A 17,224-nucleotide genomic window follows, 5' to 3' on the forward strand; every position below is an offset into this window, starting at 1 on the left:
TCTTCTGGAGTCAATTTGGCATAAACAGTGAAGAATACAAGACTGGCTGAAATAGATTTTTCAGTTTGAATTCCCAGATCATGTAGGCAGTATGAATCTGAATTCTAAACCTGCATGGAGATTGGCCTGTGATTACAAATTTTCAGGGTTTTTTGTCTTTTCTTTTCTTCTCCCCTCTGGAGCCAGATGTTGAGGCGGATAAGTTTCCTAAACATCTTGTCTCCTTTAGTAGGGCAGCTTTTATTTTACTTTTTAAGTAGTTGGCCCTTTCATTGAGGTGGGGGCCCTTTAGAGATCTTGGCTCTCTGGGAAGTTTTCTCTTCCAACTCCTCGCTTGCATGAGCCCAGATCTGCGCCTTAAACATCACATTTTAAAGCCCAAGGCTCTAGATTTCCAGAAACAAGCCATCACCCTTAGAACTTCAGCTTCAATACCCACTTACTATTCTATAGATTTGTGCTCCCACATTTTTTGTTTCTGAAAATTTTATTTTCTTGGGAGCGCAGGAATGTAACGAAAGGGATGTTTTAAATTTTGTATCCAGAATGTTTAGGTGTTTTTAGCTGATTGTTTTTAGAATATCTAGTCTGTCATACTACCTGAAGTGGAAGTGTCTAGTCCTTCTTTAAACTAAAATAAATAAATAAATAAATAAATAAATAAATAAATAAATAAGTAAGTAAGTAAGTAAGTAAGTAAAATAAAAGGGAGAAGTTTTGAGATTCCACAAGAAAATGGAAGGATTGATGCTTATAGACTAGGGCTTCCCAGTAACAACCTTCTAATACAGCAACGTCCAGTCGAACTTTCTGTGGTGATCGAAATGTTCCACATCTGTGCTGTCCAATGTGATACGAGCCATACGAGCCATACGTGGCTATCAAGCACTTGAAACGTGGTTGTATGACTGAGGAACTGAATTTTAAATTTCATTTAATTCTAATTAATTTAAATGTAAAGTTACATGTGGCTAATAGCTACTGGATAGGACAGTGCAGAGCCTTCTAATGTTTCCAAACAAGCTGAACTAAAAACTTATCAACAGACAAATGCCTCTGAAGCCAAGTGAAGATTTACTGCTGTAAAGGTCCCTTACACTCTGCTGTCTGGTATTCCAGCAGGTCCTCTGGGGGCTGAGGCTCCCTATGAGCTCATCTTTTCCTTGAGCCAGGCCCTCTTATGAGTAGAATTCTGACCTTATGCATATTCTAATTAGAATTATACAGTTGGTCCTCCAACAATGTGGGGCTTAAGGGCGCCGACCCTCTGTGCAGTAGAAAACCAGCTACAACTCTACAGTTGACCCTCTGGACCCGTATCTGTGGATTCATGTAGTAATGCAGTATTTACTATTAAAAAAAAATCTGAGTATATGTAGACCCTGCAGTTCTAACTCATGTCGTTCAAGGGCCAAGTGTATTCTTCTTTTCTTTTCTTTTTTTTCGTCAGCTAAGACAGCAAAAGAGATGATTTACTGTACACATTACATTCAGCCGCAGCTGAGGACAGAACTAGTACAGAATGACACAGGTCCAGGGCAAAGGACCAAAAGGGGCCGTTTTGATGTGAGCAAGGTGGGTCTCTCAAAGGTTGTCGAGGCAATCAGAATGGCCATACATGTTCCAGATCCACTGAGACAAGTTCTAGACAGTAGGTATGCAGCCCAACAATTTCTACCAGCATCCCTGGCCTCTGGCTTCCCTTGTTTTTGCTCCTGTGGCCTCCATGGGTGTACGATTTTACTTGGACCTCTGCCTCATCTTTCTTCTTTGGCGCTTCAGCCTGCGCATTCGCTTCTTCCTCCACTTCGCTCTCATGGCGCGGAGGTTTCTCAGGAGATGGCACTAAGGCTGAGAGCTGTTTCTTTTCTTTTTTAAAAACATTATTTCAAAGAAAAATTTCACTTTGAGTGACTATTATTTTTCTGGAAAGCAGAGACTTCACTCTCCTGAAGTTTCCACCAAAGCCACCATATTTCAACCAGTTTGCTAATAGCCCAGCTGGTCACTCATGCTTATGGGGGGACGGGGAAGAGGAGCTAGAGAAAGTGCTATAAATTTAACTGGACTAGTGCAAGCTCACCCAAGAGTGCTTTGAAAACCCAATATGCTCCCTCCTACCAAATTTAAAAAAATTTAAAAAGTAAGGGTGGTGAGTAGAAAATACCAATGGTTTGCTGACAAAAAAAATGTCACCTACCATTTCAGGAAACAACAAATATTGCCACCATCAAGCCATCAGCCACACAGCCACCCCATGGTGCACCCTGAGGGGACTCAGGATGGAGAAAAACAGGATACCGGCCCTAGATAGTTAAGATGCATATCTAAGGAATAATTCCAAGGAGCCCAGACTCTTGCATTTTCCCATACACAGACAAGCACTAAAATCATTAGCTTGAGATGTCTCTTTTTTGTGATTAGCAGTAATCTTTTTAAAATTAATTAATTATATTATTTATTTATGTATTTATTTTGGCTGCTCCAGGTCTTAGTTGTGGCACGTGGGACCTTCATCGCGGCATGGGGGATCCTCAGTTGTGGCATGCATGCGGGATCTAGTTCCCCGACCAGGGATCGAACTGGGGCCCCCTGCATTGGGAGTGTGGAGTCTTACCCACTGGACCCCCAGGGAAGTCCCCTAGCAGTAACCTTTTGATGTTCAACTACATTTTTTTTTCAGCAAAAGCTCCTATATATCCCGGCTCCTCCCTTACCTCTTTGGAATAGCTCCTCAGAGCCATCCTGACAGTCCGTCTCCTGGGCTGTAGTCCTCAGTAAGGTCCCCGAATAAAATACAACTTTTAACTTTTACATTGTGCATTTTTTTTTTTTTTCAGTTGGCAGGTTTCAGCAGGGGTGAGCTCACTTCTCAGGAGGTGATGCTTATGTGCCATTGGTCCCTGGAAGGGTGTGCTCGAGCACTGGGAGGTTGCAGAGAAGTTATAAATTAAAATTTTACATGGCCAAATAAAGAAAAGAAACTGATGGATGAATCATATTCATGCTGCAAATCACAACCTTGGTCGCACAGTGGACACCTGGTCCAAGTGGGCGAAACAGAGCAGGACACTGTGAGGCTTTCCTGGGAGCAGACCCCAGCCCCACCCCCATCTCAAGTTTGTAGAAAAGCTTCAGCCTCCTAGGCCTTCCCAGAGTTCCAAAGAGCAAGTTGAATCAGAGAAGTGAGGAAATGCAGAGACAAAGGAAAACAGTCAAGCAAGACAAAAATAATAATAGTTTAGCCATAAAACAAAGTCAAGGACCCTTAGTTCCTCCTCCAGGGCTAGAGATAATATCCTGAGCCATATCCCTGAGTTATTTTTCAGAGACTGAAGCCCCCACCAGGTGGAACAAGTTAACTGCAAACCGCATGCTGACCATAACTGCGTAGACTCCCAGCCTCGCTGGACTAGAAGGTTGATGTTGACTCCAGAAATACCACCTAGTTACATCACCACCAGCCAATCAGAAGAAGTCCAGGAGCTGATCAGGCACCCCGTGACCCTCTCCCTCATCTTGTCTTTAAAATCGCATCCCTGAAAGTCATCAGGGAGTTCAAGTCTTTTGAGCATGAGCTGCCCACTCTCCTTGCTTGGCCCTACCTTGAGAGCCTTGCTACTTTCCTTCACCACAACCCAGGGTGGGTAGACCGGCGGGCTGGGGGGAGCAGACACAAGCTCGGTTTAGTAATGTGGATACAGAAGGGCAGGAGCCTCCAGGCTGGAGGTTTTACAAATGTATTTCAGTCCCTGTTCACTTACCTTTCTTTTCATTAAAAAGTACTGAGAACTGAACATGATGAACATTTCTGTAAAATGAAAACGGGTGAAAACTGGAAACTATTTAAGGGCTCTCTCTAAAAACAAATTGACCAAGAAACAGATTGGCTGAACAGATTTATTTCCGAAACATCCCTTCCACTCTAATCAATGTGGGTGTAATTCTGATTAAAATGTGCATTCAACCGAAGTGTCAAAGCATTCAGAGTCCAAACGGCGTCTTTTGGCTCCTGCCCCTGGCTGGCTGGGGCAGCCCTCTTTCTGCAGCCTCTCTAGCCCGCCTCTTTAGGGCCTTGTTGCCTTCTCGCTGCCCTCAGCACCGGCCTCCACTCGGGCCGGCTAGCACCAGGGGACCAAGGGGAGGTAACTTGAATTAAAACACTCGTTACAGGCGGATCCCAGGGATCAGCGCTCCGAGGCTCCCTAGGGCCGGAAGGGATGCGGACTCCGGCGCGGACCACGTCGGGAGTTGTAGTCACCGCTCCTTGGCGGAGGTGGGAGGAGGCGGTCGGGAGGGGCGGGGCCGCGGCCGGCTTCGCGCAGGCGCACACCTCCCGCCGGGCAGCATGGCGGACACGGCGCCGCAGCCCAACAAGAGAAAGCGCGAAGTGGATGCCGAGGAGGCGGAGGCGCCCAGCACAGAGGGGAAGGAAGCGGGCGTTGGGAATGGTACCTCTGCCCCTGTCCGCTTACCTTTCTCCGGCTTTAGAGTGAAAAAAGTGCTGAGGGAGTCTGCGCGGGACAAAATCATTTTCCTACACGGGAAGGTACCATTAGGCAGCCCTGGGGAGGGGATGCGGGAAGGAGTGACCCAATCGTCGCCTCGGAGGCGGATTTTTTTTTTTTTTTAGATTCTTCGGAAAATACCAAGCGCATTCCTCGGGGTGGGGAGCGGGGAAGGCAGAGTGCACTAAAATGCAGGGGGGTTAGTTCGTGGAGGAGGCAAGACTACCTGTGAAATTAAGGGAATTAACACGCGTAGGGCTAATTTTCCTAATTCCTCTTTTACTAAAAAAAACTAACATTTGTAGAGTGTATTGCCGATTCAAAATCACATGTTGAAGTCTCTAAGCATTCATCAGTCATTCATTAAACCTGTAAGATGCTAGGAACCCAGCAAGTTCTGGACGGTCTTGCTCATCCAGGTAGAGACATAGAGAATGTGGGAGGTCTGATCCTTGCTATACAGAACTCCAGCCCCAACCGAGGAGACAGTTTATTAAATTGGTGATTCAGTTCTTTATTAAATTGGTGATTCAGTTCCACATATCACGCGCTGACAGGCCAGCACTGAGCTGGGTGCAGGGGACGTAGTGATGAAAGTTACCATCCTTGGTCTTCAGGAGAGCAGAGTATCTTCAGGTAGGCAGACACCGCTGCCTCTAATGCCATGCGCTCAGCTTTCCAGCAGGGGCTGAGGAGAGACTGGAGACCACCTCAAGAACTAGTGAGGACGCTGCCCAGGGGTTCTCCAGAACTCCTGGCAGGAGCTCTCACTTTTGACAGCATCAGGGGGACCTGGCCGAGGCTTCCATGCCTCTCTGTGTCTCTCTCTGTTTTTTGGCGGTGCTGGATCCTAGTTCCCAGACCAGGGATTGAACCCACGCCCCCCGCATTGTAAGCGCGGAGTCTTAACCACTGGACTGACAGGGAGGTCCCTGCAACTTGTTTTTTACAAGGTTCTGTCTGGTTCTCTCAGCCCTACCTGTCTTCAGTCTGCAGCACCTGCTGAAGATTTTAGCCATGAGAACCTTCGACCTAGAATCCTGTTGGGATACCCAGATTCTGGTTTCTGTTTCAACATTGACTATTCGTGTGACTTTGGGCAAACAGTCTTCTCTGGACCTCAGTTTCTTCATCTGTAAAATGGGGAGAATTTGACAGAGGCCTTGTGAGCCTAAAATAGAAGACAGCTGAGAAGCTTTGCATCTTTTAGAAGGAGGATGTGAGCGCTGCCACAAGGATTTGGGTTGATGCGATGCCTTCTCTGGGAGAAGAAACATGGGCGCCATCGGCTAGACTTCCCCAGAGGGAAGACTGCAGGGAAGGAAATCCCAAGTGTTGGGATTGCAGAGGCCCTGGGAGCTTTTACATCTTTTACCTTTGCTCTCCAGACCTCACCTGTGGTTCTGCCCCTGGGCCCACTGATGGTGTCTCACCCACAGGTTAATGAGGCTTCTGGGGATGGGGACGGAGAGGATGCCATTGTGATCCTGGAGAAGACACCATTTCAGGTGGACCACGTTGCCCAGCTCCTGAAGGGCAGCCCTGAGCTCCAGCTGCAGTTCTCCAATGATATCTACAGCACCTATCACCTGTTCCCTCCACGGCAACTGAGTGGTGAGCACGTGGGGTGGGGGTGGCTGCCTGTGGGGAGAGTGGGATGGTGGGGAATCAGGGGGTGCGGTGACCACTCCACAACTGATTTGCATATTCTAGTGCAGTAGTTCCTTATGGAGGAAGAAGGGGACATTTAGCAATCTCTGAAGACATTTTTGGTTGTCAGACCTGGGGAGGTGGGGTGCTGCTGGTACCTACAAGGCGGAGACCAGAGATGCTGCTAGATGTCCTACAAAACACAGGGTGGGCCTCCACAGCAAAGAAATGGCAATGGTGCCGAGGCTGAGAAACCCAGTTCTGGTGTGATGTGTTTTGGGGTGGTAGTGTGATTCATAGGACAGAACGGTTTCATCTACTAATTGAATAATAATGATTGTCAGCACTTATTAAACCCTTACTGTTGTGCTAGCCACCGTTCTAAGTATTCTCCATGTGTCATTCTGTTTAGTCTTCAAAATAGCCCTGTTGTGATAGGACTTTACAGGTGAGGAAAATGCAGTTTGGGAAGGTTAAGGAAGTTGTCTAAGATCACACAGCAAAAAGGTGGCAGAAAAACTGAGATCTTTAGTCGACCGAGGACTTGCTCACCACGCGGCTGTGGAATGAGCAGTGCGCTGGGTGCCGCAAGATGAGTTAGTTCCCCGAAGGAACTCACTTTCTAGGGGAGAGACAGTGTGATTGAGGAAGGACTTGAGAAGGGCAGGAGTTTGTGGGTTAAAAGGCCGTGATTTGGTTTTGATCACAAGTATTTTTTAATTTAGTAAGAAGAGGAAGAAGAAGAATATTCCATGCCTAAAGCCAGACGTGATGTGAGCTTTTCTCCTTTAGACGGTTAGATTCAGGAGACAGCTTTGTGGGAAGCATGAGGCAGCCTGGTTGACCTTGAAGGTTCCTTCCAACCAGGAAATTCTGGGATGTACTTTGCAGCCCAGGACAGTTTTATAATATCCTTCTGTCTTTATTTGCCCTCCAGCATTTAAGAACAGTTTGGCTTTACAGATATCCTGCCACGGTCTTTTGGGTAGACTTAGTCTTTTCTGCGCCCCCGAGAAAGGGTTCTCTTGTTGTCCTTCAGAAATATATGTGAATGCTTAATGTGAGACAAGCAAACTTTTCACGGCTGGAAGCAAAAGAGCCCGGTCCTTTGTTGAAAGAGGGCCAGATTGATCGGTTCCCGTTGACGGAAATGGACGGCTGTATTTGCTTTCTCAGGCGCTGACATTTAAGCAGACATAGTCGTCAACACAGCGTGGCAGAAGCATGACAGTAGCCAAACACTGTAGTCAAACACGACGTGGGGCAGCCCCCAAACTACAGGCTCTGGGGCCGTTATTCTGCTGCACCCCTTGCCCTTGCCTTACCCTTTTCTCTCTCCACCCTCCCCACCCTCATCCAAAATTCAGAAGGTTTTGCTCCACAGAGCAACCTTGTAGAATTCCCTTTCGTATTATTTTTTTCAGCACGTGTACTTCTGTGGTGCTGCACACAGTTGCTGGTGGCTGTTGCCCCGCCTTTCTGTTTTTGTCGTTTTTTTCCAGGATAAGCGCTGAAAGAGGCAGTGGATTATCAAGATGACAGGTGTTTGTCCCCATTCAGCCCCGAAGATGTCTACACCTCTTCCCCAGTGCGGCACACTCCCACCTGGGAGCCTCAGGCTTTAGCTCATCTTTTCCAGGGCTCACTGTCTTTAAGCATAAGCGCACAAACAGTGCATTATACTCTTATTTTTCCTACTGAAACTAGGCACGGCAACTTGGAAGTCGTAACAGTCTGGCTCAGGGCTCCACCCTCATCCCTCTCTCGTTTCGCTGTGCGTCCTGTCCCTGGATGACATGCCAGATCAGGGGTTGGCAGACCTTTTCTGTCAAGGACCAGAGATAAATATATTAGGCTTTGTGAGCTACTAATGGTCTCTGTCACATAGTCTTTTCTTTTTTAACCTTTTTAAAAATAAAAGTACTGCTCTTATCTTGCTGGATGTAGGGAAACAGGCCATAGGCTGGATTTGACCCTCTGGCCATGGTTTGTCAACTTCTGTTCCAGATTTTTCCCACTCAGAGTGTGGTCTGTGGACCAGCAACGTTGGTGTCACCTGAGAGCTTGCTGGAAATGCAGACTCTCAGAGCCCGCTCCAGACCGCACAATCAGAATATGCATTTTAGCAAAAACCCCAGGTGAGTCACATGCACACGAAAGTCGTTGAGAGGTCCTGGTCTTTGAACACATCTGTGGGTGATGTTCACATTTATTTCTCCATCTCTGACCTCTCCAAGAACCCCAGGCTCATACTGAAATAAACACTGACTTGACACCTCCATTTGGTGGTCTCATAGGTGCCTCAGGTAAAATGTGAGAACTGATGAGCTGTCTTTAGAAGCACTTAGCACATATTAAATTGTAGCCACTATGACTGTTCTGATGTGCTGGGCCCTGTGCTGGGTGCTGGAGCTTCAGAGATGAATGAGAGACCATCTCTGCCCTCTCAGTCTTGTTTCGGGGAGGGTGCACCCCACAAGCTACTGTGAAAAGCGGGAAGTAAACCTCTCAGGGTTGGGTCACTGCCCGGATGGAGGGAACAGCGGTCCTTGGATGTTGGAGCCGTGTCAGACTCATTTCCAGGCCCCAGCAGCCAGGCCCACATCAGGTGTTCAGTAAATGGCCCCTGAAGAATGAACCCACAGGCCAGCCCACCTCTCTTTTTTTTCCTGTGGGCCAAGCATTCCACAGCCACGAGGTGGCAGCACGGCCAAAGTATCCCTTTGGCCTTGGTCCTCAGGCTTCTCGGCCCCGCCTCTCTAGTCCCAGTCACCAGCTCATTTCTAAGCTGGCTGCTCTGATGACTTCTTCTGGTATTTCTCTATTCTTTGGCAGACTTCTTCTCTTCTAGCCTGAGGTTTTGCTGTCTCCTCACTTACCCCTTCCAAGTTCTCAGCTGACCACAAAAGGCTGTTCAGCGAGGCCCTCATGGCCCCCCTACCCCGTTGACCTAATAGAGCACGGGCGTCGGAGTCCGACCCAGCCAAGCGCTAACACTTACTGGTGCTGTTTTGTAGTTTTCATATATAGTGCAGGGGTCAAGGGGTCCGGGCTCCTCCGGCTGGGATCCTGGCTTTGCCATTTACCAATTGTGAGAACTTGAATGTCTGTATTCAACCAACCAATTAGGAAGTGCCTGCTGCCAGGTACACACAGGCGAGGGCATCAGACGTTACCTCCTTTGGGGTCGTAGTGGGGAAGGCAGATGGCAACAAGGAGACACATCGACATGGCCGTGAACAGGAGAGGGGCTGCTCGGGCTGGGGACCAGGGCTCTGTGGACATGACCCCCAAGCTGAGGCCTGAAGGATGGAAAGGAACCAGCTGTGCAAAGAGCTGGTGAGAGGGGCGGGGAGGATGCCCTGGGCTGAGGCTGCAGCACGTGTTCTGGGGGAGGAAAGGGAAACGGAGAGCAGCGGGAGCCTGGTGGGTGGTTGGTGACGGAGCTGTGTGACCCAGGTGAAGCTGAGGAAGTAGCTGCAGTTATTTTCTTGTTAAATTAGGTTAGTAACTGAACCTACGTCAGGATGGAAATAAATGAGACAAGAAAGGGTGTTTTAAGATTTTTTAGCCTCTATCCACAGTGAGAGATATAGATATAGTTTACATTGTGACCCAGTGCAGATAGATAAATATATGTGAATATAAGGTACAGAAAGAATTCACAAAACAGTACTTACCCTTACGTTATGGGACACGCTCTAGTATTCTCATCTTCATTCCAGTCTTGTCTGTTTCCTTTTGTTTAGATGCTGGTCTTAACCTCCTAAATTAATTTCCTCACCACTGTCAGGGGTTATGACCCACTGGGATAAGGTATCTAAAGCACTTAGCACAGTGGCATATGGTGTGTACTCAAAAGTGTTAGTCATCTTTTGTTGTTGTTTTTCCACCTTTAAAATTATATGAGCCTTAAATGGAACAATATATGTAACAGAGGGAAACATGCCTGGCCCTGACCACGGTCCAGTTTCCTTTGTTCCCCCTGTAGCCATGTGGCAAATGTGAGGACCTTGTGGGCCAGATGGCGGGGCAGAGCCTGGCCCCCTCCTGCTCCAGCTCTCACGCTTTCACGCCTGCGGCCCATCAGTGGAGCCCTTTCATTGGGAACTCTGTTCTCTTACCCGGGGAAGAAGGGGCAGATAGTAGGCAGAGCGGTGTGACTCAGAAATCCAGACTGCCTCTAAAAAGGCTGTTGTTCTCCCCGCTGTTAGAGCAGGGGTGGGGAGTCTCAGGTTCAAAGCAGACGGCTTCTGTGTGTGAGTAAGGCCGCGCCAGGGAGCAAAGGGACCCTGGGAATCCCGTCTTCTCGTGGGTGCAGGGAACTCCCAGAACTCCAGCTACAGGCCCGGGATTCTGTACAGAGGCAAAACCTGGGGCTCTGGAGGAGGGGCATTTTAAAAGGCCAGCCACTCCCATAAGAGTTTTTCTGGCAGCATAGAAAAAACTAGAAACAGTCCAGATAACAACTAACAATAAGAGTAGGTAAGTAAATCCTGCACTGGACTACTACTCCACCCAGCTACACACGCCAGGAAGGAAGGCTCTACACACATAGAGCCGGAAAAGCAAGACATAAAATACTGTGTGATTCCTTGATTCCGATTAGATCACGTTGAAAAACAAGCAGAACTAAACAATACCCTGCTTGTGGATGCATTCATGCCTCATAAAACTAGGAAGACAAAAAAAAAGAAATGATTAATCCCTAATTCAGCAAATGATTATCCCTGGCAGGGCAGGGCAGAGACTTCGGGTAATATTTGTTTCCTGGGCCGTGTGCTCCATGCATGGAGGTTCTTTAATTTTAGGTCTTTAAACAGTATATATTTTATATTTATGTACATATGCGTATGTATATGTGTATATATGTGTGTGTGTAAAATGTGCGTGTGTATATATATATACATATATATGTGTGTTATATATATACACAGACACACATTTAATATTTACAGTATATTTCCCAATTAAAAATTAAGAAAAACTGGCAAGTCCTTGGAAGAACTAAGAATATTTCCCAGCTGCATTATAGGGCTCTGCCCTCATTCTCAAGTTTGGTTTCTAGTCACTGTTGCTGCAAGTAAAAGTGTTTGATTAAGGCCTCCTGCCTTCCTTTGGGTCTGGGGCACTAGCAGACTTTTGTTTCTGTTCTGCCTTCTGCGGACGAGGGAGCCCTGTGCTGTGCGGTGCCCACTCGGGACAGTGCCAGCGGGCAGAGGAGGGTGGCATGTGGCCTCCTCCAACGACTGGAGGACAGGGCCGGTACCAGGCTCCGTGGCTCCGCTCCAGCACAGACTGGCACAGGCCTCTCACCCCGTCCCCTCGGGTGTCCTCCGCAGCCCTCCCGGCACAGCTGAGCTGAAGGACAAGTGCAGTTTGAACCGTGACCAGCAGGGGAAGCCTTGCCAGACAGGTCTCGGCCAGGACAGCACCAGAGCAGGGTGGGGAAGGGCACCAGCATCATCCAACACGAGAAATACCCCAGGCTCCGGGCCACATCACGGAATTGCTCTGAGACTCAGTTTCTCTGAATGAGAAATGAGGAATCGAGTAGCTGACTAGCCTACCTCAGGGGGCTTCGGTATCAGATGAGGTCATAAAATCATCATTTCTCAGCTCTGAATGGGATGCAGAGGTCAGTCATCAGAATTGCTTGAGGAGCTTTCTTGAATACAGAGTCTGGACCCACTGAATAAGAGTGTCTGGGGTAGGCTGGGGCATTTATCAAAGTCATGCAGTCACACGGTCAAATAATCAAATAGCACGGAGGCTTATCTGGGTAGAGACAGGCTCTGGTACCACTCTGACCCACCCTGGTTCTGCCTTCCAGAAGTAACTACCATTAAGACAGTTTCTGGGGTTAGTGCTTCTGGTGATTTCTTCTAGACACTTAACTGAGTAATATGCTTATACACCTCTTTCTTGATTTATCAATTTTGACATTATCAGTTTCCCACAGTGGAAGATGAAAGTCTTAGCTCCTTTACATTTTCCTCACCCTCCCTCCCTCCTCCTCCCAATTTTTGATGTTTATATTATTATTTCCAGGGTTTTTTTCTTAATTGCCTTTGGAAGCCTAAATATATCAAAATCTTTAGTCCTTATTCCGTGTACTCTAGGTTGTATCACTCTGCTGGGGGAGAGTATCGGTGAGAAGCCTCCGGCCTTCCCTTCCCAGCACCTCATCTGTCCTTTGCTGTCCCCCAGCTTCTCTGTCAGCTGTACTGTACTTGTATTTCACAGCTCCCAGGCAGCCCTGAGATCACGAGGGCAAACCACTTACAACCATTCTGTACCCAGACAGCCATTCTGTTTTTCACATTCAGTACAGTATTCAATTACGTGAGATAGCGGCACTTTATTATAAAATAGGCTTTGTGTTAGATGGTGGTGCCCAGCTGTAGGCTAATGTTAGTGTTCTGAGCGCGTTCGGGGTAGGCTAGACTGAGGTATGGTGTAGGTTAGGTGTAGTAAATGCGTTTTTGACTTAGGATGGGTTTATCTGCATGTAACCTCATCATAAGGTGAGGAGGCCCTGTACTCTGAAATTACCTAGTCATTTACTTCAAAAATTTGCTATGTATCTCCTTCCTTCCTTCTGGAAACATTGTTTCCAAAATGTTCTTCTCTTTTCGCTCCAATCTGGAGAGCTGATTCTTGAGGCGTGCTTTGAGCTCTCAACAGACTTCCCTTCCACAGCTGCTTTCCTGGGTTAGATCCACTGTCTTCTGGATGCTGTGTCTTTTTCTTTCTTGTTTTACTCTTGTTTAGCTGAAGTACATTCTTAAGTACTTCCTCAGAAAGAATAAATGAGAGGAAAACTTTGAATCTTTTGTTTTGCCCTCACTTTTTTTTTTTTTTTGGCCACACCACGTGGCTTGTGGGATCTTAGTTCCCCAACCAGGGGTTGAACCGAGGCCCTTGGCAGTGAGAGTGCGGAGTCCTAACCAGTGAACCACCAGGGAAGTGCCTGCCCTCACTTTTAATTTATGATTTGACTGAATACAGAATTTAAATTTATTTCCCCTCCGAATATTAAAGGCATTGATCTCTTGACTTAAATAAAGCATTGTTGCTAATAAGATATCCAATGCCAGTTTAATTCTCATTTCTCTGTAGCTAACTTCGCTTTTTGTTGTCATTTGTTTGCTCTGTTAGTTTCCTCTCTGGAAGCATATAAGATGTCTTCTATCTTTAGTGTAGTGGGGTTTTGTAATGCTGTGTCTAGGTTGGATTTTTTTTTTTTTCATTCATTCCGCTGGGTACTTTTGGACCCTTTCAATTTAAAGTCTTATGTTAGCCTTTCACTCTGAATATTTTTTCTATTATTTCTTTGATAATTTCCTTCTCTCTGTTTCCTTTATTTCCTCTTACTGGAAATCCTATTAGTTGTTAGACTTCCTAGATTGGTCCTGAAACAGGAGGGAAGGGGGCAGGGCACAGCCTTTGAAAGAATGATATAGCCCAAGGACATGACATAAACTTATTAGAACCAAATGGGTCCAAGATCGTGGACAAGTCAACTTCCATTAGACCTTGAGCCTCAGTATACACTCACTGGAACACATCAGCAAGTTAAATGACACACCTACAGGCACCATGACGGTTCCAAGACCGACCATAAGGATCAAAAAGTGGGCAGTGGCCCCATTCCTGGAAATCCCTGCCCCTTCCCTAAATAGCTGGAATACTCCTCCCACTCATTAGCCTATGAAATTACCCACCCCTATAAAAACTGACAACCCCCATGTCCTGGTGCCTTTCGCACCTTCTGGATGGCCCACACTCTGTGGAGTGTGCTTCTAAGTAAATCCACTTCTTACTGATCACTTTGTCTCTCACTGAATTCTTTCTGCAATGAGACTTCAAGAACCTGAGCTTCATTAAGTCCTGAAACCAGGTGTGTGATCTCAGTTGGAAGACCGTGGGTTTTGGCCGGGTTCGAGTCCCAGCCGTGTGGGTTCAGGTCCCAATCTGAGGTGCACGGTTTCAATCCCGTGTGCTGTTTCTGTTCTCTTCCTTTTCCCATCCGTGTCTTTTCTTTCTGTAGGTGGTAGATGTTTCTTGACGTTGTCCTCCAGACCTCCGAGTGAAGGTTTTCATTGGGAGCCACCATTTTAATCTTCTTTCTTCTGGTCCTCTGATGATTTCATTTTCATAGCGTCTTGCTCTTGCTTCACAGAGGCCAAGTTGGGTTGACTTTCTCTGACACACTAATTAGAATTGTTTTAAAAATTATCTCCTGGCCCTTAAATGATCCCATTTCCTCTGGGATCTGGTTCTGGTTGTTTATTTTGGTCATTCTTTTTCAGGCTGCTGTTTTTCCCTCAGTGTCTGGTGAATGTTAGTTCATTTGTATTTATTTTATTTAAAAAAGGTTTTTTGGCCATACCATGTGGCTTGTGGGATCTTAGTTCCCCGACCAGGAATCGAACCCGGGCCCTCCGCAGCAAAAAGCACAGAGTCCTAACCACTGGACCGCCAGGGAAGTCCCGCTTCATTTGTATTTAAAATTGAAGAACCAGGCTGATAGTCTAGTGAGCTGATAGGTAGGTCTGTTTCCACAGTAGGCCCCTCTTGGGTGGGTAGCTGCCCGGTGCTGTGCAGGCGGGGCGCGGGGCTTGCCGGCCGTCTGGCCTTGCCTGAGTGTGCGGCTTGACCACTGTGTGCTCTGAAGCCTGCATGCTCTCTCGCCCACCATAGCTCATGGGCCATATCTGGCCTGCTTCCTTTGGTGTGGCCCATGAGATAAGAATGGCTTTTACATTTTTCAAGAGTTGTTTAAAAAAAAAAAAAGAAAAGAAAACTAAGAAGAGTTTTCCTACCGTTGCTCCAGCCCAAGGGTTAATATCTTTGGGGCACATTCCTCTGTTTTCATCTGCATTAAGTGCCTGCCCCTAGGATGAAGGTAGGCAATGGATGGAGCCAATTGGTACAGCTCTTCTCTAGAGGGGGCCTTTAGCTGGTCCTAGTCTCCAGCGTCGTTTCCCGTCCTGTCCTCTGTCCCTGCTTGTTTAGAGCCCACATCCTCTTCTGGTTCCTGTGGTGAGGCTGGCAGTCACCTCCCTGTAGCCCAGTGGATGCTCCAGGCTGCAGCTTCCTTCAGTGTGGTCTCATCCACTCACATCCTACCTTCCACTTCCTAACTTCGGAAAATGAATTGCAGTCTCTCATTCTCTGCTGCCTCCCTGTTCTTGTTCCCGTCACTGTTACGGGTTTGTTCCCATTTGTACGTCATTACTGCCATCGCAGTGGGTTTTTGAAACGGCCTGAGAGTCACTATTAAATAGGAGATGGGGACCTTCCCCATATGTCTCAATATGCCGGGTGGGGCTCTGTAGGTGTAGGGAGCTTAGGCCATAGAGAAGTTACCCCCATTGAGGCCATGGCCAGATGGAGCCAGTGTTGGTGAGCTGAGACAGACACCTCGTTTCTCCCAAACTCCCTTGCACAGAGCGAGTCCTAGGTGCTCATGCACAGTGGGTGGGGTGTCAGACATGGCCAGATCCATAAGATATTGAAACCTGTGTCCCTCTGACCTAGCGTTTCTACTTCTAGGTGTCTGACTTAGACAGTCACTCATACACGTCACAAAGAGGGGCCAGAATGTCCACTGCAGCATCGTCTGTGATAGAAAAAATGAAAAATAAAACCAAAACCAACCTAAGTGACCATGTGTGTGTGAGAAGGGTTAATAGGCGTGGTACGTACGCAGCCTAGGCTACAACGCGATTGTTACAAAGGACGAAGGAGGTCGGTGTGGACTGTCGTGGGAGATCTCTGAGGTCACAGCTAACCCCTCAAGACTCATCCCTCTTGTGCTTAAAAAATACACCTCTCTGTACGTGTGTTCATGTATATGTAAATTCATTCAAGAAGAGACTGGAATAATGAGCACCGAACTATTATTGGTGTTTACGTCAATGAAAAGGATTAGGGGTTAGACCTCTGGATTACTTGAGAATATAATCACGTGATGCTCTGTTAGAGATTTTTTAGGACGTTAACCTCACCCCCAAACAAACCAAACAAAGAAGCAGACCAGAAGATGAGCCTGGACGGGGGCCTCTGGCTGTGTCCTTACTTCACAGCCTGAATGGCCCTCGTTGTACGGGGCTTGTCAGTTCATCAGCAAGTACTGCGTGCCCCCAACTATGCAGACCCCAAACTCTGGAGATTTATACTTAGCTGCAGAGACATACCTGGGAGGTACTGGTCAAGAGCGTGTGGCCGTGGAGGCGTGATGCTGGGTGCTGGTGGGGTGGGCCGTGCACAGTTAGCTCCTCCCACACCTGGAGACGGGAAGGCAGAAGGTGGTTCCCGGTGAGGACAGCGGTGTGGACAGAGCTGCGGAGTGGCCTCAGCTACTTCTGGGGCTTCTTTAATGGGGCAGGGGAAAGGTGAGCCGGCCCACAGGGGTCTCTCTTCATCAGCAGAGGCCACCTAAGGATGGCAGATTTCTGTCTACCTTTCTCCCTGGGAGCTTCAGAGCTTCTGACACCAGCAAGCCAGGGCCCTCTCTGGGGCTTAGAGGGACAGTGGAATAACAACAAGCAGAAACTTCAGGATGGAAAGGTCCCTACCACCAGAGTAAACTTCTTGTCCCAGAATCTGGGTTCTGCCTTCCTGTCAGCTGTCTGACGGGCCTCGCTTGCCCTCCTCTGCCAGCTCCGCTCCGAGCGCCCTGGGGTGCGGCCTCCTCCGTGCCCCCATCTCCTCCTTCACCGGCTGGGAGCAGAAGCCTCTCTTCAGTTCTCTGTTTAGACTTGTGGCTTCCGCGAGGCTGGGAAAAGCCGCTGCGTTCAGAGCCTGTTTAGAAGTGGCTAGATCCTGAGCTCCTGAAGTGTGGCCACCACTCTCTCTCTCACTCTGTCAGATGGGGCAAGGCACCAGGACTCTGTGGCAGTCTTAAGGCTCGAGTCAGCAGAAAGTCAGCTTGCTCAGGACCAGTGGGCGAGGGCGGATTACCCGTGCGTCAGCTGGTCCCACTTCAGCCTGGGCGGCCTGGTTCTGACCCGTGCTTCTCCGCGAGCGAAGGCCTGGCATTCCGGTAGTCCTGGCTC

At 47.9% G+C, this 17,224-nt stretch overlaps 1 protein-coding gene and 1 long non-coding RNA gene across 3 annotated transcripts in view; one reads left to right on the top strand and one right to left on the bottom strand.

Annotated features, from left to right (window-relative positions):
* Window positions 1-4,215: 4,215 nt before the first annotated feature.
* DCPS (decapping enzyme, scavenger) overlaps window positions 4,216-17,224 on the top strand; it is a 35,934-nt gene continuing 22,925 nt past the window's right edge. The window contains exons 1-2 of one of the 2 annotated variants that reach the window (XM_082340589.1): window positions 4,216-4,549; window positions 5,948-6,122. In XM_082340589.1, coding sequence (XP_082196715.1) covers window positions 4,349-4,549; window positions 5,948-6,122 — 376 coding nt within the window. In that variant the 5' untranslated portion in view covers window positions 4,216-4,348. The remainder of the gene's footprint in view (window positions 4,550-5,947; window positions 6,123-17,224) is intronic. The other variant, XM_082340588.1, reaches the window with a different exon arrangement.
* Window positions 12,992-16,514, bottom strand: LOC309605166. Its single transcript, XR_014231266.1, has 2 exons — window positions 16,364-16,514; window positions 12,992-15,786 (listed from the first exon to the last, which is right to left on the bottom strand). It is a non-coding gene; the product is annotated as an uncharacterized lncRNA (long non-coding RNA).

The sequence above is a fragment of the Balaenoptera borealis genome (genome assembly GCF_965194805.1).
Source record: "Balaenoptera borealis genome assembly, chromosome: 11".
Classification (NCBI taxonomy): Eukaryota; Metazoa; Chordata; class Mammalia; order Artiodactyla; family Balaenopteridae; genus Balaenoptera; species Balaenoptera borealis.